General features: G+C 41.1%; 1 protein-coding gene across 1 annotated transcript; it reads right to left on the bottom strand.

The window, feature by feature from the left end:
* Positions 1-14,133: 14,133 nt before the first annotated feature.
* Positions 14,134-14,637, bottom strand: LOC133917812 (predicted GPI-anchored protein 58). Its single transcript, XM_062361655.1, has one exon. It carries the CDS (start codon positions 14,635-14,637, stop codon positions 14,134-14,136), a length of 504 nt encoding a protein of 167 aa, XP_062217639.1.
* Positions 14,638-17,893: the final 3,256 nt, after the last annotated feature.

Genomic DNA, 17,893 nt, shown 5'->3' with positions numbered 1-17,893 from the left:
GGTCCATCTTAGACCTGCATACTCCTCCATCTTGTTGAAGAGCTCCTGCACACTCTCTGGCTTCTTGAATGTAAGCTTTCCTGCCAAAACTCCTCCTCTGATGCCGTGGATAGCGGCATCAATGATGGTATCGTCACTCAAGCACTTCGCCTTGCAGTGAACATGCACAGAGTGATGCATATAGTTCTACAATGCCTCCGTTGACTGTTGCCTGACTGTGAAGAGGTCGCCGGTGGTAACTTTCTCTGCTCGATTGCCTTGGAAATTATGATAAAGGGCATTACACAACTGCTCCCATGAGTAAATGGATCCTAGAGGCAAAGCGGAGTAGCATGACCTCACTATCCCCTTGACTGCGAACACAAAAGCTTTCACCAGTGTTGTGTCATCTCCCCCAGCAGATTCAACTGCTGCCTCGAAACTCATAACAAATTCCTTTGGATCTGACTCTCCGTAAAACATTACCACCCTTGGCATATTAAAGTCGGAATGCCAGGGTTGGTTTTGCAAGCCGACGGAGAGTGGTGATGATGGATCACCTACACAAGACCTATGTTGAAGGTCCTATACTGGCCCATGCTGCAAATGCTGACGGATGCGTTATCTTGTGGCAAGTTTGCTCACCTACCTGTTGCAATATGTCAATCTCTTTTTGAATTTTCTCCAGAGTTTTTCTGGCTTCGTCGGCTCACTGGTGGTACTCCACGGCCTTCCGACTTGCTTCCAAGCTATCCAGCATGCGCTTTTGCTGTGCAATTTGCCTCTTCAACTCTTCAGCTTCTAGCCTTGCCGCTCTTTCTTCTTCAGTTTCTTCCTCTCCTTTGTACTCTTCTGAGTTATCGAAGTCGTCAAGCTCTTCAACAAGGTGTGCTTTCTCCCTCTCTTCTGCCGAAGGATTTGCCGAAGCTTCGAAGCGGCCCCGAAGGTTAGCTTCTACCCTTTGTATTGCTGCATTTGCATTATGCTGGAGAGCTTCTTCTTTATGAGCTTCGCCATTGCCTGGCACCATCACATTCTCACCATCTTGTCCCTGCTGGTCATCATTACCTACATCGGTTGAAGTGTTGACCGGCTCTGACACCACCGAAGGGAGTGTTTCAACCGAAGCCCCCACTGGAAGCAGTTACTCCGGCAATGTTGCTCATGTATCAACATGCTTCAGCTTTTTCTTGGGTGGCATGGCTTCGGAATGTGAGATCCCCACGGACGGGCCAACTATTGGAAACTTGTTTACCGAACACAGGGGTAGACCTTCGGCCCTTTAGAGGGAGCCAAAGGCTGGTCATGGTGACACGCACTTATGGGAAGCTATGTAATATCATTATTGTCAACTGTCATTCAGGTACAATGATGGCCTATTTATAGCCCATACTCAACCACTCTATGTTACAATTTACATAATTACTCCTCTAACTACTATATTCCCAGCATATTCAGGGGTAATTCGGTACATTCCTAAGTACATTGGCATTTTTACAATTTCACCCTTCATAATTCTCGAATTTCGACGAACGTCACCCCTTCAGCCTGGCGCTTGAAAGTTTATCGCACACAGGACCTTTGGCGCACCCTCGATCGGCTTTGGCACGGCATCGTGAATCAGCCTTCGGTTGACCTCCGAAGGCCCCTCAGAGGGTCCGCCTACGGTGACAGCTTCGGTGCTCCCTTCGGGGGATTTCTTGAGAGCGACGTGGGTAGGCATTCGATTAGTTCGAAGGCCTAATTCTGCCTTCATCACTTATCCGAAGGGCCCCTTCAGCGGTAAGCATTATCTTGAAATAACAACTATAAATTTCATTAGTAATCCATATCCATTAGAGGTCTTCGACTCACAGTCTGAAGGGCACCCGTGAGGCCATTCTCCAATAGTAACTTCTTTTGTTTAATTTTTTGCAGAAAGAGAAGCATGGGGTCTTTGCAGATAGTATCCCAATTAATATTGTGGACGCCATCTTCACTATAGTAATGTGGGTCGTGCTATACCTTGGATGCTTGAAAAACGGTTTAATTCAGTCGATGCTCTAAGGCTATTGAATTTTAATCTAAGTTCTTTTACTCCTCATAGATAGCACCGCTCGCTCCCTTGTCGCCGGCGTCACCCATCGTGGCACTAACCTGGCTCCACCGATCGTCTCTGCTCACTCCCTACCCCAGCACCGTCTATCGGCCATCCTCCGCCACCTACAACTGATACCAATTGAAATGGTTCGGTGACATCCTAAGAGGGAGGGTGGAGTGAATTAGGACACTTAAAACTATTTCGGCTCCAAAAATAACACAATATAAACCTATATCAATTTCTATCTAAATATGCTCTAGATTTATCTAGTGTGTCTACTCTACCGATCGAAGCATTTGCAACCTATCTAAGAGGGTAAATTGCAAGTAAGTAAATGCAGAAACGTAAATAAGATAGAGAGAGCAAACTCGGCACAAGAATTTTTTTCCCGTGGTATCGATGGCATGGATGACACCCCTAGTCCACGTTAGAGTTCTACAAAGGATATACTCCCGATCGGCACCCGGTCACAACCTTTGAGCCATCAAGTTAAAAAGACAAGGCCTCCACCCGAATGAGCCACCAAGCCACCAAGGCAAGGTCTCACCACTAGCCTCTCTTCCGGTTCCTCGCTGCCGTGATCACTTCGGAGCTTGAGCCACAAAGGCAAGGGTCTCCGTGTCCCCGAACAATCACCTTGTCGCCGCTCCACACCAAGCCGGAGAGTCAACAAGCTTGCCGGCGAGTCACCAAGACTCCAAGGTGTCGGATAACTCTCTAGGCAACAATCACCTAGCAACTCAATCTCTATGCCTATAAGCACTAATAACTCACTAATCTTATGCTTAATCGTCTTGAATGATCACTTTAATTTGGTGGCTTGGATGTCTTCTCAGGCATATATGAACTTCTCTAGACTTCAGCACACTCAAATGATTGAGTGGAGGGGTATATATAGCCTCAAACTCGTGCACCAGCCGTTAACCCAACGGCTCTAAAATGTTGTTAAGACCGGATGATCCGGTGAGAACAATAGTACTAACACTAGATCATCTGGTGAGTATATTCTCACAAACTAGCTGTTGGAACCCCACTCAAGCCTCTGTGAACATCGTATACTCCGGTGTATACATCCTCTTCATCACCGGACTATCCGGTGAGTTATCCTTTGCCTTTCGAGCATTTCCTTCTTCTCTGTGTAAATTGCTCCGGTGTAAACATCTGGTGCACATCACTTCATCACCGGACTACCCGGTGGATTAATCTTCCTTCTTCAGCACTTGGAACCTTCTCTGTTGAAATTACTCCGGTGTATATCTCCTCTGGTCACTAGATCATCCGGTGGATTCAACTTCTTCTATATTGCTGCAAAGCTCACCGAATAATGAGCAGTGCTAAACAACAAACTATCCGATGAGTTCATCTTCATTTTCCAGCACTTAAATTCTTCTCTGCATGAATTAGTCCGGTGAGCACATTTGCTTATCACCGAATCATCCGATGAGGTCTTCAGCCCTCTTTGCCCCTTTATTTTTTCTGTGACTTCTCCAATTCAACTAAATTTTTTTCTGACTTCAGTGACTTCATCATGTATTGCATCTATAAAACCTACTAACATATATTATTGATAAATATATTAGTCTTATTAACTATATTATTATTAATTATTAAAATTATAATTATAATCTAATAACACTGCTTTGCAATAAAGATCGAAGAAAGTGGCTGATATGAAGAGAGGAGTGCTTCCAGTCGCCTGAGCGCATCTGAAATTTAGGTGACCCTTATACTTATCGAACAACTTTAGGATAGAGAAGGTTGAAAGACCGTTTTGCCCTCTTAGTGCTGCGCTCTTGATATTTGGGCGTGAAAATAAGCACATGCATGCTGCAGGGCGCGTACCTCGTACGGTGTGTCGTCAAATGGAGCCCAACAGGCTCTGGCACTTTGCAATGATGGGTTAATTCGTCATTTTGCACCATATATGGACATGATCTTTGTAATCATGCATATATATGTTGAAACTTCAACATGGGTACAGTTTCATTAATGCTTGACAATGACACGTGAATGTTTTGTCCTATTAAACTAAGTGAAGCGAACGAGGATGAATGATAGAATGCTGGGTTAATGTATGAACTACGAAATGGATAAAGATGAGTATTTTTTAAATACAAAGAAAGGGTAATACCACATAATTTCAAATAAACAACAATAACTGAATTCAAGGTTTATATTGCTTCCTCTACGAAAGCATGTATAGGAGCTTATATGAAGTACATTTACAAACGGTAGGCAAATAATTATTCATTATATTTTTGTATAAATATAAATGATATATTTATAATTTGTTTGTACACACTAATATAACCCTCTTTATATATATAAGTCCTATTTAATACTCAACGCGTTAGATAGGGATTTTCTGGTTTTATTATAGATTTTATTGTTGTTAGTTTTTTCTATTTTTTAATATATGATTTCTGATTTTGCAAAAGAGATATTTTGATTGTGAGCTGATTTGACGAGGTTAGTTCGACGATGGGTATATATATATCATTTCTTTGGCAAAGCTCCGTCGCTGCTTCTGACATGTCTCAGCTTAGATCGTTTTAACATGTTAGATTGGAACCACTTGGGCGTGCAAAGGAGGACAAGATCCCAAAACCCCAACCTCCTTGGCCCTGTGATGGCAGGTCATCGTCTTCCGTACAGTGTCGTAGGGGCGCCCACATAAGTAAATGGAGCAATCCTCTCTTATCAGTTGTGACACACTTGATGGGTTCGGATTGGTAGGACGGTAACATACAATTCTTTTGTATATTTTGTAGTAGTTCATTGAAAAAAATGTAATTTGCAGCAGAAAGCGCAATTTCGTGAAGGTATAGTTTTGCAATAGCTTGGACAATTGTAGTGTGGTTTTGGGAGGAAAAACTACTACAAAACACAATAACCTGTACATGTAGTTTCACCTCAATGTCAAATCGCACCAGCCACATTATGCCAAGACATAACGAGAGAAAGAAAACATTACATTGCGATAAAAGCAGATCCGATGCAGTTTTGGAGTAGAGTAGCGATAATACTAAATCATTTCATATCTGCATCACAGTTTGCAGTCGGCCTGCGAGTGTATAATTGCGGGACCAACCAATTGCTGCTTATTGCGGGATGCGCTCGTGAATGATACATGGATTCATCATTTGCACGATTCATACACGTAGTCATTCTAATCTTCTTTCTTTTTTTGCGTGGTAGTCATTCTAATCACGCATTGCAAAACTTCAACAAGTGGAGTTGCATAAATTAATGATTGAAAAAGCCTCTTATTAAAAACCAATAATAAGCCGACGAGAATGAATTATATGCCATGCGCTCCTATATATGAGAAATGAAAAAAAAATAGTTTCTTCTTGATAATCAAAAGAAAAGTGTGTAAGGCGGAGTTTCAAACATACAACAATTAAACTGCAATAATTCAACTCGTTGTTTCCATTGTTTCTTCTGTGAAAGCAAAGGAGCACATTCATTCCCAGAAGGTAAGAACAAATATGGTGCTGTGTAACTAAAATTTTTACGAATGGAAGACAAACACTCATTCGATTAATTACTGAAATTGTGTATAATGTGTTCATATATTTGTTTAATATATCGTTACACCCAGTGCCAGTTAGCACCGCGCGGGGTCACCTCGTGTCGCGACAAAAGCAAGACTGTGATGCCATTTTAGAGAAGTAATACTGAATCATTTCATATCTACATCGCAGTGCCATCGTGACCAAAATAGATGTTCCCAGTAAAACAAAACAATGCATGCGATCGCTCTCATTTGTCTCTGTCGTAATCATGACTGTTAATTAATAGATGCAGGCCGGTAGTCAGAATTTCTTTTATTTCCCTCGTGAAACACCACCACTCCCACATTTATAATGAACACGTGGATTTGGATAATGATAGGTCCACTACTATAGAACTTTATCGCATTGAGTTAACAAAAATCTTGTTATGATAAAGATACGACAGATGGTTTCCAATGGAGCCGTCCCCCTGTTAATTCGGGGACAAAAACTGTTTAGGATAACGGGACATCACACACTGGTCAAACGACAACCATCTACGTTATAATCTCAAACGATTGCTTATAGAAGTTATCTATCATAACGACCCACTTAGTAGATAGTTCTTTTAAGCGAGCAGTCAGTGATAAAATGATATACGGATTTTTATAAGAGTTATATGTTATACGGTGGTGATGAAGTTGTGTGGGATGGTGATGTTTCAAGAAGAGGTAAATTATGATATTTAAAAATTAATGATTTTAAAAATTTTATAAGATAATGTTATTTCAAATTCTATTTAAATGTGCTATAGTCTGGTGTGTCTAATCTTCCGCTTAAAAGGATTATAATCTACACTAGCAAGGTAAATTGTAAGTATGTAATGCGAAAATGTAAATAAGATAGAGAGATAAACTCAGCAAAGGGATTTTCATCCTATAGTATTGGTGGCACACAAGCCACCCATAGTCCATGTTAGATCTCCATAAGAATATGCTACTGGTCACTAAGTCTCTTTTGGTCACGACTCTTGAGTCACTAAGTCGCCAAGACAATATATCAAGCACGATGAGCCACTAAAGCGATGTCTCACCACTAACCTCTCTTTCGGTCACTTGTACGTCGTTTTCACTTTAGAGCTTTAGTCACAAAACAAGGGTCTCCGCGTCCCTGAACAATTTTCTTACCGCTGCTCTACGCTAAGCAGGAGGGTCAACGAGTTACTGGCAAGTCACCAAGACTCCAAAGCACCAGCGTATCTCTTAATGCATGGTTGGATCACTCATTGATCCATAATCTAGAATGCAGCACCTAGCAACACTTCTCTCTAGGCCTATAAGCATTAATCACTCTCTAATAGTGTGATTAATTACCTTGGATGAACATTTTTAGCACTTTGATGACTTGGATATCTTCCCAGGTGTATAAGGGCTTCTCTGGACTCTAGCACCTTCAAATGGGTGAGTGAGTGGGTATTTATAGCCTCAAACTCACCAACTAGCTGTTACTCCAACACCTCAATTTTACTGTAAACACCGGATGCTCCGGTGGTAACAGTAGTACAAGTAACAGATCATTCGATGTGTACAACCACAGAAACTAGCCATTAGAACACACTAAGAACCACTTCTAAACACCGGATTGTTGAGTGTATACTTCATCTCCATCACTGTACTATCTGTTGTGTATACTTGAGCCTGACAGAGTTAACTTCTTCACTATTCAACTGTTCAGTGTATCAATTTTCTGATCACCAGACCTTCTATTATATTGATCTTTAGTCTTCGAAAGTTGTAGACATTTTATTAAATGCTCCGATGTACACTGATTCTGATCACTGGACTTTTTGATGAGTATAATCTCATTTCAGTTCAGTTTTCCATCCTTCTATAAAATGCTCTAGTGTGTACACTTGTGGTATCATTGGATTATCTAGTGTAGTTATTTTCCCTAGGACTTCTCCAATTCAATCAAACTTTATCCCGGCTTTGGTGGCTTCTTCATATATTATATCCATGAGACCTACCAATCATATATTCTTGATAAACATGTTAGTCCCAATGACTATATTATCATTAATCACTAAAATCATAATCATAGCCTAATAGGACTATTTTCGCTACAATCTCCCCCTTTTTGATGATTGATGACAACACAACCAAATCAAGTGACAAATAATAAATGACACCAATTATAAAGAGAACAAAACCATACCACATTGCTTGGTTGCATATTCTTACCACTTAGTCCATCTTTTATTTTTGTGGCTCTCTCTTTCTCCATTACCACTATCCTCCTTGATCGACACACACAAGAGCTTCTCCATTGCATGCTTTTGGTACTAAATGTAGATGAGTCCCCCTTTATCAACATTGGCATCTTTCTTGTTTTCCACTAGGCACGCCTTTTGCCTTGGTCGTCAAACTTCTCCCCCTTTGTTAATAATCTCAAAGAAGGCTACAAACACATATTGAATTCGAGGGAGAGCATTAGAGCACATTAGAGAGAGCTTCATAAATCATGATCCAATTAAATAATACCAATTAAAGGGATAGCACTTGTAGGGATAATATTTCAAGAATATGGTACCAGTTGAAATGAAAGCACACAGATTGTAATTCGTGAATCTCACATAATATGATATAAACTCCCCTATATGTGTGCATACATATGATAAGAGAGAGACATATACATAACTAGACAATATGTTAAGATGGAAGTTTAAGCCATATTATGTATGGATTTAGCTTAAATGAACAAATGAATTGACAATGATATCAATTGAAGCCTTTACGCATTGCATGCCTCTGGGACTTATTAATCACTCCATAAGACTACAAAAGATATATCTAGCAACACATGTTACTCTCAAAATTGCAACCTATAGAATATACTCTCTCTAAATATGTGTATACAAATGTTAAAAATTTATGAAAGATATGCACTTTTTTTATAACAATGAGGAGGGTACCCTATAGATTGGATCGTAACACATAAAATATACGAATTATAAAACTAGTGTCATGAAAGGAACCTACAACTAATAAATCATGTAAGTTGCTCATAAGAGAGAAACACAAACAACCTACCATATGAAAGACCTACATTAGGCATTGTAACAAATTAAAATATGTACATGCAATCCTAGTCAAGGCAAATAAGCTACAATAGTTGAAAGATTTTGCATCTAGCTCAATTACCTCTTTTACCTTTGGATGGGGATTTGCGTATACGGCGATCATTATCTTCATCAATACTTCTAATATTGTACACTTGGCTTCTTTGCTTGAACCTTCACTTCATTTTATGAGCCAAGTCTCCAAATCCCTGTAGCTGCCTCGGGCTTCAAGTCTTCTTTGGAACCCTAACCAATTGGGGCCCCTTCGTATTGGTGATGATTTTTTGGGCACCCAAATGTATTGGTTCCACCTCTGGTCATTTCTCCCAACTATGTCTGCAACCACTTTGCCATTATTTTTCTTTTTGAGCTTGTAGTGGTTACTTTTGGTCTCAGTCCTGTAGTTGGGCTTAGTGTAGATGTTGGAGGTGTTCGTCGCCTTCTTCTTCTCCTTGATCTCATTCTTGACTTGATTGCGTTGGAAGGACTTATGGCTTTCTTGATGGCACTTGAAGCATGTCACGGTGGATCCCTCCGCAAGCTTCTTTACCATGCTATCACGGTTATCTTAAGGAGGTTGGATATTGTTCTTGCCCTTCAATTTTGCCAAGTTCTTCTTGAGCTTCTCCACTTTTTACTTGAGCTCATCATTATCTTGTGCAATGAGTTTATTAGATTGTTCTACAACAACATTCTCAACACAAATCTCATTACAAAGGGATAAGCTAGAAAAATAAATTAAAACATCACAAGAAGTAAAAGCATCTATCTTAGGCTTGAAATTAAAGAGAGAGATAGATTGCTTTAAAAGGACCTTACTTTGAGATTCAATGCACTAAAATTTAGCCTTAAGCTCTTCATACTCTTTGTTTAGAAAATTGAATTTGCTCAATAATTATTCATAATTAGAAACAAAGGTAGAATGAATATCATTAAGGGCATTGTTTCTTTAAGGCCTTTTGTTGCTCATCAAATCAAGAAGTTCTTCATGGGAGGGAGAATTCTCATCGGATTCATCATCACTTACATCGCTTTCCATACTTTTGACCATAAGACACTTATACAATAACTTGCACGATGACGACTTGTGTGATGATAACTTTGAGGAAGATCTTCTCTTGGAGGAGTGGATGGTGAGGCTCTTATCACTTGAGCTTGAATCTTTATATTCACTCACTCATCTTCTCATGCTTGCAAATAATTTGCTTCTTTCTTTTGTCTCCCTCTTATTCTTGGTCTTCTTCTCTTTCTTAATCAATGAGACTATTTCAAATATCATGTGCATTGGTGAGAGAATAAACACGATTAAATGCATCAATATTTAAAGATGATAAAATTCCACTCTTTACCAACACCTCTAATTGTCTTTCTTTGTTTATGAGGTGTTGCCTCATCCCTTCCTTAGTGACTCTCCAAACATTTAAATCTTTAGCTCACAAATAACAAGTCATTGGAAGTTTCCAACAAACAAATTAGTGATGTTGAGGAGTGGAGCGCTATGGGAATCCATCCCAACCCTAGATGTCATAACTCTAGTGGTTAAACTTATCAAGAGCACGAGACTCTGATACCAATTGTGAGGAACGACGACGTCCTAAGAAGGGGTGAATTAGTACACTTAGAAATTAATTGATCCAAAAACTTCACAAGATAAACCTATCTCAATATCTATATAAATGTGCTCTAAGTTTATCTAGTGTGTCTACTCTACCACTCAAGAAGATTGCAACCTACTCTAGCAAGGTAAACAGTAACTATGTAAATGCGGAAATGTAAATAAGGTAGAGAGACAAACTCAGCACAAGGGATTTTTATCCTATGGTATCGGTGGCACATAAGCCACCCCTAGTCCATGTTGGAGCTCCACAAAGGATATGCTCCTGGTCACCAAGTTTCTTCCAGTCACAGCTCTTTATCTACCAAGTCACCAAGACAAGACCTCAAGCACGATGAGCCACCAAGACGAGGTTTCACCACTAACGTCTCTTTCGGTCACTTTTATGATGTTTTTACTTCGGAGGTTTAGTCATAAAGACAAGGGCCTCCGTGTCCCCGCATAATCTTCTTAGGGTCACTCCACACTAAGTAAGAGGGTCAACAAGTTACCGGTGAGTCACCAAGACTCCAAGGCGCCAACGTACCTCTCGATACACGGTTGGATCACTCATTGATCCACCCTCTAGGATGCAGCACCTAGCAACTCTTCTCTCTAGGCCTAAAAGCACTAATCACTCTCTAATAGTATGCTTAATCGTCTTGGATGAACACTTTTAGCACTTTAATGGTTTCGATATCTTCTCAGGTGTATAAGGGTTTCTCTGAACTCTAGCACCTTCAAATGGCCGAGTGAGTGAGTATTTATAGCCTCAAACTCGCCAACTAGCTGTTGCTCCAATGCCTCAACTTTACTGTGAGCACAGGATGATCCGGTAACAATAGTAGTACAAGCACCAGACCATCCGGTGTGTACAACCTCAGAAATTTGCCGTTAGAACACACTCAGAACCACTTCTAAATATTGGATTGTTCGATGTATACTTTATCTCCATCGCTGGACTATATGGTGTATATACTTGAGCTTGAATGAGCCAACTTCTTCACTATTCAACTGTCTGGTTTATTGATCTTATGATCATCGGACCTTCCGGTGTGTATAGCTTCATCTTTTCTGTGTTCTGGAAAACACTTTGAAGTGCATTGTCTTTTCATCACTGGACCTTCTGGTGTATTGATCTTCAGTCTTCGATAGTTGCAAACCTTCTGTTAAATGCTCCAGTGTATATTGATTCTCATCACCAGACCTTCCGGTGAGTACAATCTTATTTCAGCTCAGTTTTCCATACTTGTAGAAAATGCACCGGTGTGTACACTTATGGTACCTCTGGCCTATCCAATGTAGTCATTTTCCCTAGGATATCTCCAATTTAAACAAACTTTATACTGGCTTCTGTGGCTTCTTCATGTATTACATCCATGAGACCTACTAATCATATATTTCTAACAAACATGTTAGTCCCGATGCCTATGTTGTCATTAATCACCAAAATCATAATCATGACTTAATAGGGCCATTTTCGCTAGAACAGTCGGTACACATGTGGAACCATATGGAATATGAAGGATTAAGCCAACCAAACAACGCTTCATGCTTTATATTTCATGCGGGAGGTGGTTAGGGTTTTCTCACTCTCTCATTCTTCTTGATTTCTCTCTCTCTCTCTCTCTCTCTCTCTCTCTCACTCACTCACTCACTTTGCTCTCAATATATCAACTCCATGGCCACCTCCTCCTCCTCGTCGTCATTCCTGCTTCCTGATTCGTCATCGCTACAGGTTTCACAACTGTGGTTGCCATCACCCACCTTGACCTTTGACCATGACGAGGAGGGTGCCGGGAACAACTGGTTGGAAGCTCTCTTCACCGAGCTCAGCTACGGTGAGGAGGAACCGCATTTTGACAATGACGAGCCTAGCACCAAGGAGGACTCGACCCCAAGGAGCAATCTAAGTCCGAGGAAGACGAGTTTGAGCCTAAGCCTAAGGGAGAGGAAGAGTTAGACTATGATCACAACAAAGAGGCGGTGGATTTAGGCGATGGTGAGGTCAACCAAGGAGTATGGTGGTGACTCCAATGATGAGGATCCTAAGGAGAAGGGTGACGAACAGGAGGGCTCTAATGATGAGGAGCCTGAGGAGGAGGGCCACAACGATGACAATAGATGAGGACAATGAGGAGCCCGATGTGGAGGAGCCTGTGGTGGAGGACGAGATCGAGGGAGATGATGACGATGGCAACAAGGATGAGGAGGAGCTCGATAGCCCGCATTGGTCCCAACTGCCGTTGACCGGCGACGATGCCCCTTTCTCAAAGAAGAGGAAACTGTAGTAGGTAGTAGTGCGTGCATGAAACTGGTAGTAGCGTATGAAGCTAGTACACATTATACATATAGTGCTAGCTGGCTATAGCTATTTGCTTAGGCAATAGAGGATGTGTAGCGATGTTTGGCCATCATGGTTTCATCCAGCTGTATTTTAGCTTTAATTTGATTGTAATATAGGCAATATATATCTCTACCTTATCTACACTACAACAAATATGATATATGACCATAATCTTTTATTACTGATTATTGAATATTTGTCGTGGCATGAAATTTGTGACGGTTGCATGAAAAAAATTTGTTTATCACCTTTATTGCATATCTAATCAAATTCAGTGACAAATTAAAGCTTTTTCGTCATAAAAATTATGACGATATTGTATCGCCATTACTTTTATGACATTATGCATCATCATTGTTGAAACAAAAACTGTTACAAGTTAGTGGATGCGATGCTGCCATGTGGATAGCGATTGTCATAAATTCTGCAACCAAGTGACATGGATCTTGGGTAGCAAAATGTTGTGACGAATTTTGTCGTCATGATTTAGCGAAAGGCCCATGTGATTGCTGAGTCTATGTTGATTGCTGAGCCTAAGTAATGTGGGCTCAACCTATTTTGAGGCCAAATTCGGTTTTGACCAAACCCATTTTGAGGCCCATTTCGGTTTTTTCTAAACCCATTTTGAGGCATAAAATGCTATCACCGGACTATCCAGTGACTACGATCTTCAGAACCCTAAACTTCAAGCTTTGTTCTCACCGGATAAATCGATGGGAACAAAATGCTAGCGCCAGATTTTTATGTTTACGCCATATAATTACTCATAAGTGTTTCAGGAAATCCTTCTTAACACCGAATGTTCTTGTGACCTACCGGAGTTTTGCCCTTTGTCCAGTGTTCACAATCTTCCGCTGCAACTCCTCTCCTCTATCTTCTATATACTAGATGATCTAGTGATGACACCGGAGTATTCACCGGACTAAAAGTCAGAGAGTAAAGTATAATTTGGACTCACTAGATGACCTAGCCACGCCTGATCGAATGTAGTGTTGCCTATGCTCTAGGCTCACCGGCGTGTCAAAGATATCAAAGTCTGATGTGGGAACGCCACTATGGTTTGAACCTTCAGCTTCCTCCGCAGCGCATTGATGGACCATCCTCTCATGCTCATCCACAGCGCACTGATGGGCCACCCTCTCATCCTCCTTCTCCTAGGCATGCTTACAGGATGCTGCTTCTTGCTCCTCCATAGTGCACAGCTAACGGGCCAGCCTCTGGTCCTCCTCCTCCTAGTCACACTTATGGGCCGCTGCTTCTTCCTCCTCCTTCGCATCATCGTTGGAAGGCCATTCTGTCAAAGTGTCGTCCGATGGTACCAACTTTGAAAGTAGGTCAAGGCTAATGCTTCGCGATCCCACCTTCTGTCCTGCCTCTGAGGTTGAGAAGTCCGAAGTTAGGACCTGAGCACAAAGGCCAAGCGAAATCAATACAAGACACATTACATTACTTAGCATGTCCATACGTGAAAACCACATAAAATATCACGTATCTAGCACTCTACTCCCTTTACTCCCTCTAAATATCTACATCTTTGGCATCCGGGGTCGGAGAAGAAGGAGGCATCGCTGTGACGGTAGAAGGATAAACCTTGAACCTAGAACTAGAGCTAGAGCCGAAGTCATGCTCGACCTTATTAAAAGTAGAAAGGGTGTCAAAGTCAGGAGACGAAGGTCTCGCAGAGAAAGTAGATGCGGTCGCCATAACAGGATCCTCAAGAGTAGGCGCACTGACAGCAGGAGCGTGAGTAGGTGCGGTCACCACAGTAGGATCCTTCAGAGTAGGTGCACTGAGAGCAGGAGCATGAGTAGGTGCGATCGCCACAATAGCATCCTCCATAGTAGGTGCACATACACCAGGAGCAGGAGTAGGTACGATCGCCACAGCAGGATCCTCCGGAGTAGGTGCAGTCACTGAGACAGAAGTAGGAGGTATAACATTAGGAGCCGTTGAGATAGAGCCCTCAAGTACTAGAGCAACAGGTGACTTGGAGCTAGAAACCACAACACCCTGCGCGGTCATCTCCTCGGCTCAGAGATGACCAAATGGGTCACTCGGTCTGGCCTAGCACGGGCCCGGCTCGGCACGACCCTATTACGGCTACTGTAACAGGCCGTGTCGGATTGGCTTAGGCACGATTCTGGCACGGTGGCACAGCCGGCACAACGAGCCTGACCAGCACGGCAGGGCCTGGAGAGCACAATGGCAGCCAAGCGGCATGGTGGCCCGGTGGGCACGATGGAGGCACGCTTGGCTCGGCAGCACTCAGAAAAAAAATAGCTTCATAATTCTAAAAAATGAAAAACAAATTATAGAAAAAGGATAAAAAGAGCTTTTTTGATTGGTTGCCTCGTTAAATGCCAATCCATTTGGAGATCTGGCACCTAATTGATGGCTGCAAATATTACACTTAGCAAATGTTACATGTTCCCCATTAATTTCTCTAAAGACCTTTTCAAAATGTTGCCACACCCATGACCATGCACGCGAGTTCTCGGCATCTTGATCCATGAATGGAAATATGGAATTGATTTATTGAAGTGGGCAAGTGGCTTCTGGCTAGCAAGTAGAAAAGGAGAGATGGGTGGCCGATGGGATCACAGGGAGTTTGAGATGGTATTTATAAGCCAAGACGAGAGGTGGGTGGCTGGTCATTTTTTAAAAAATAAAGAAAAATCATTAATAAAATAAAAAACTTAGAAATAATAGTGACACATAATTAATTCTAAAAATGAGCTTTATTGATAGGTTGCCTCAGTAAAAACCTTTCTAGCAAAGGAAAAAAGAGTACAAGCTAGCTCAGAAAATTAGAAATTACAAGTTCTCGTCAACATCTAGATACAAATTTTGGAATGAATCTTCAAGCTCAGTGTTCTCTGCATTGTGTTGCATTCATGCTTCAACTTGTTACAAATATTTTACTATAGTGAGTATTTCAACCATCTTACTTGACGGATTTATTCTTCTCTTCGATTATCCTTCTAGTAAGACTAAAGGCAGCCTCAGAAGATACTGTAGATATGAAAACCGTTAATAAATCTTGTACTAACTGTGAAAGCACTAGATAATTCGTCTTGTGCTCATGCCACAATTACAGTATGTTGAAGTTTTCTTGTTCATGGCTGATAACGTCGCTGACGATGAAGGTAGTTAGCTCCCCTCCGGATGTTGGAATTTTGGCTCTCGTAGACGATCATGACGAAGAGTCTGAACTTCTTTATGAAGAACCTGCACCAAATATTTGCCCCCATATTTTCATCTTCTTACTTGTTGTGGGTGCTAGTGGAGGTCTTGTAGGCGAACTCCGCCATACTTTATTTCATATTTACTATAAACCTCGAATAACTTAGAACAAATATTAGTATTATAATTAGAATAATTGTGGCCAAGAGCATCTCCTAGAATTGCGAGAACTCTACAGAAAGCTGCAATTTTAGCTCTAGAATCTAGAATAAACACAAAGGTGTACAACAAAAGAATTTCTTTCTAATACTTTAAAAATTTAGATTTCATATGAACTATACAATCTCTTAGAAGATTGTCATTCTCATAGTTGTTTAAATGAGTAGCAATTTTTACAATATTATGCACTACTAAACAAGATGTTGCATAATAAACTCCTGATAAGCTCACAGTTGAATCATAAAAAAATTCAAGAAACTCTAGTATCCTTTCGGCAACATACCAATTCTCTTCCATGAGTAAAGTTTGACTTCCATGCTGATGATAATGTGTAAGAATAAACACACCAAATGTGCTATTATATGGTATAATATTTTTCAGTATCAAGAAAGTAGAGCTCCATCTTACCAGTATGTCCATAGCAAACTTACGTGGACGCACACCCATTGCAACACAATATTGTTTATATGCTGCAATTCGTTGGTTAGAGGAGTTCACTAAAGATATTACAGTATAAAAATTATCTAGGTATTGCAACAACCTCTTCAAACCGGATTTTACTATAAGATTGATAATATGACAAGCACAACGTTGATGTAACAAGAAAAAATCAGCATAGGTAGTAAACAATGGAGTAACAATACCCATTACTCTAGAATTTTCACTGGCATTGTCTAAAGTGATAGAAAATATTTTATTCGGGAGACCAAAGTCTTCAACTACTTGAGATATTTTTTCAGTAATATTTTCACTGGTATGCGCGTTGTCAATCAACCGAAAACCTATTATTCTCTTTTCTAATTCCCAGTCATTATTAACAAAATGAGTAACCACACTAAGATAATCCTCTCTAGCCCTACCTGCCCATATGTCTGAGGTCAAAGTAACTGAAAATGTACATATTTACAACATTTCTTTAAGCTTGCTACGACACGCATTGTAGTATTTTACCATATCCCTACTAGTTATCTGTCTAGAAACATGCGTAAACCTAGTATTATGAGCTAGCTTAATATAATCTTCAAATGCAACAGACTCACCGATGTTGAGTGGTAGATCCGCTCTTGCAATGAAGCGGTATGGCTCTTTTCGAGCATTGGTGAGTCATACTCCCAATGACATACAGAGCCATCGGGGTTGTACTGCAACATCGTCTACTTCATGACTACTCCACTCTTTCGCTTGCAACTTGTGGCATGCCCCTTCAAGTGCCCCGTTCCACGTCCAGAATGATGAGGAGCTGAGGGAGGTGTTTGACCCTGTAACTATTGTGTACTCCAGCTAGCTCTCGAATCCGAAAGGCACCACCATCCCGGGTCTGTGCCTTTGTTTTCTTCACCTTAGGCACCTCAATCTCCTTTCCCTTTCTCTTTCTTGGACCACGAACCATCTGCAAGAGACATGGTAGAAGGTTGAGAAAAATAGGTGAGAGCTAGTACACATATATGAAATATAACTAAGGATAAGCATGAGGCTCAATGGAGCAAAAGGCGTGAATTAGAGTTTAGACAAGGCACATTGCATCCAATTCGATGAAATTGGAATCAACAGCGGAGAAGCTCAGCAGCGGTGAAACCCTAGGGCTAGGGTTAGGCAGTGGCAGCGATGATTCTGCGCGGTGGAGGTGTCCCACGATGGCAAGGATGGCCAAAGGTGAGAGAGGGTGAAAAGGCAGACCCCTCGATGGCCAGAATCGACGCAGGAGGGAGAGAGGTGATGGGGCGGCACAAATGTGCGGCGGCGTACGGGCGCTTGAATGAAATATGGAACGACCAATCAAGATGAGTCAAACAGTATGACATGTGGGGCCGCAAAAAATGCTAACACCAAAAGGTCTATTGACCGCACTAGAGAAAACGTCAAACAAAGAGTCAGA

This window comes from Phragmites australis, chromosome 5, assembly GCF_958298935.1.
Source record: "Phragmites australis chromosome 5, lpPhrAust1.1, whole genome shotgun sequence".
NCBI lineage: Eukaryota > Viridiplantae > Streptophyta > Magnoliopsida > Poales > Poaceae > Phragmites > Phragmites australis.
This window is presented reverse-complemented; position numbering and strand designations above follow the sequence as displayed.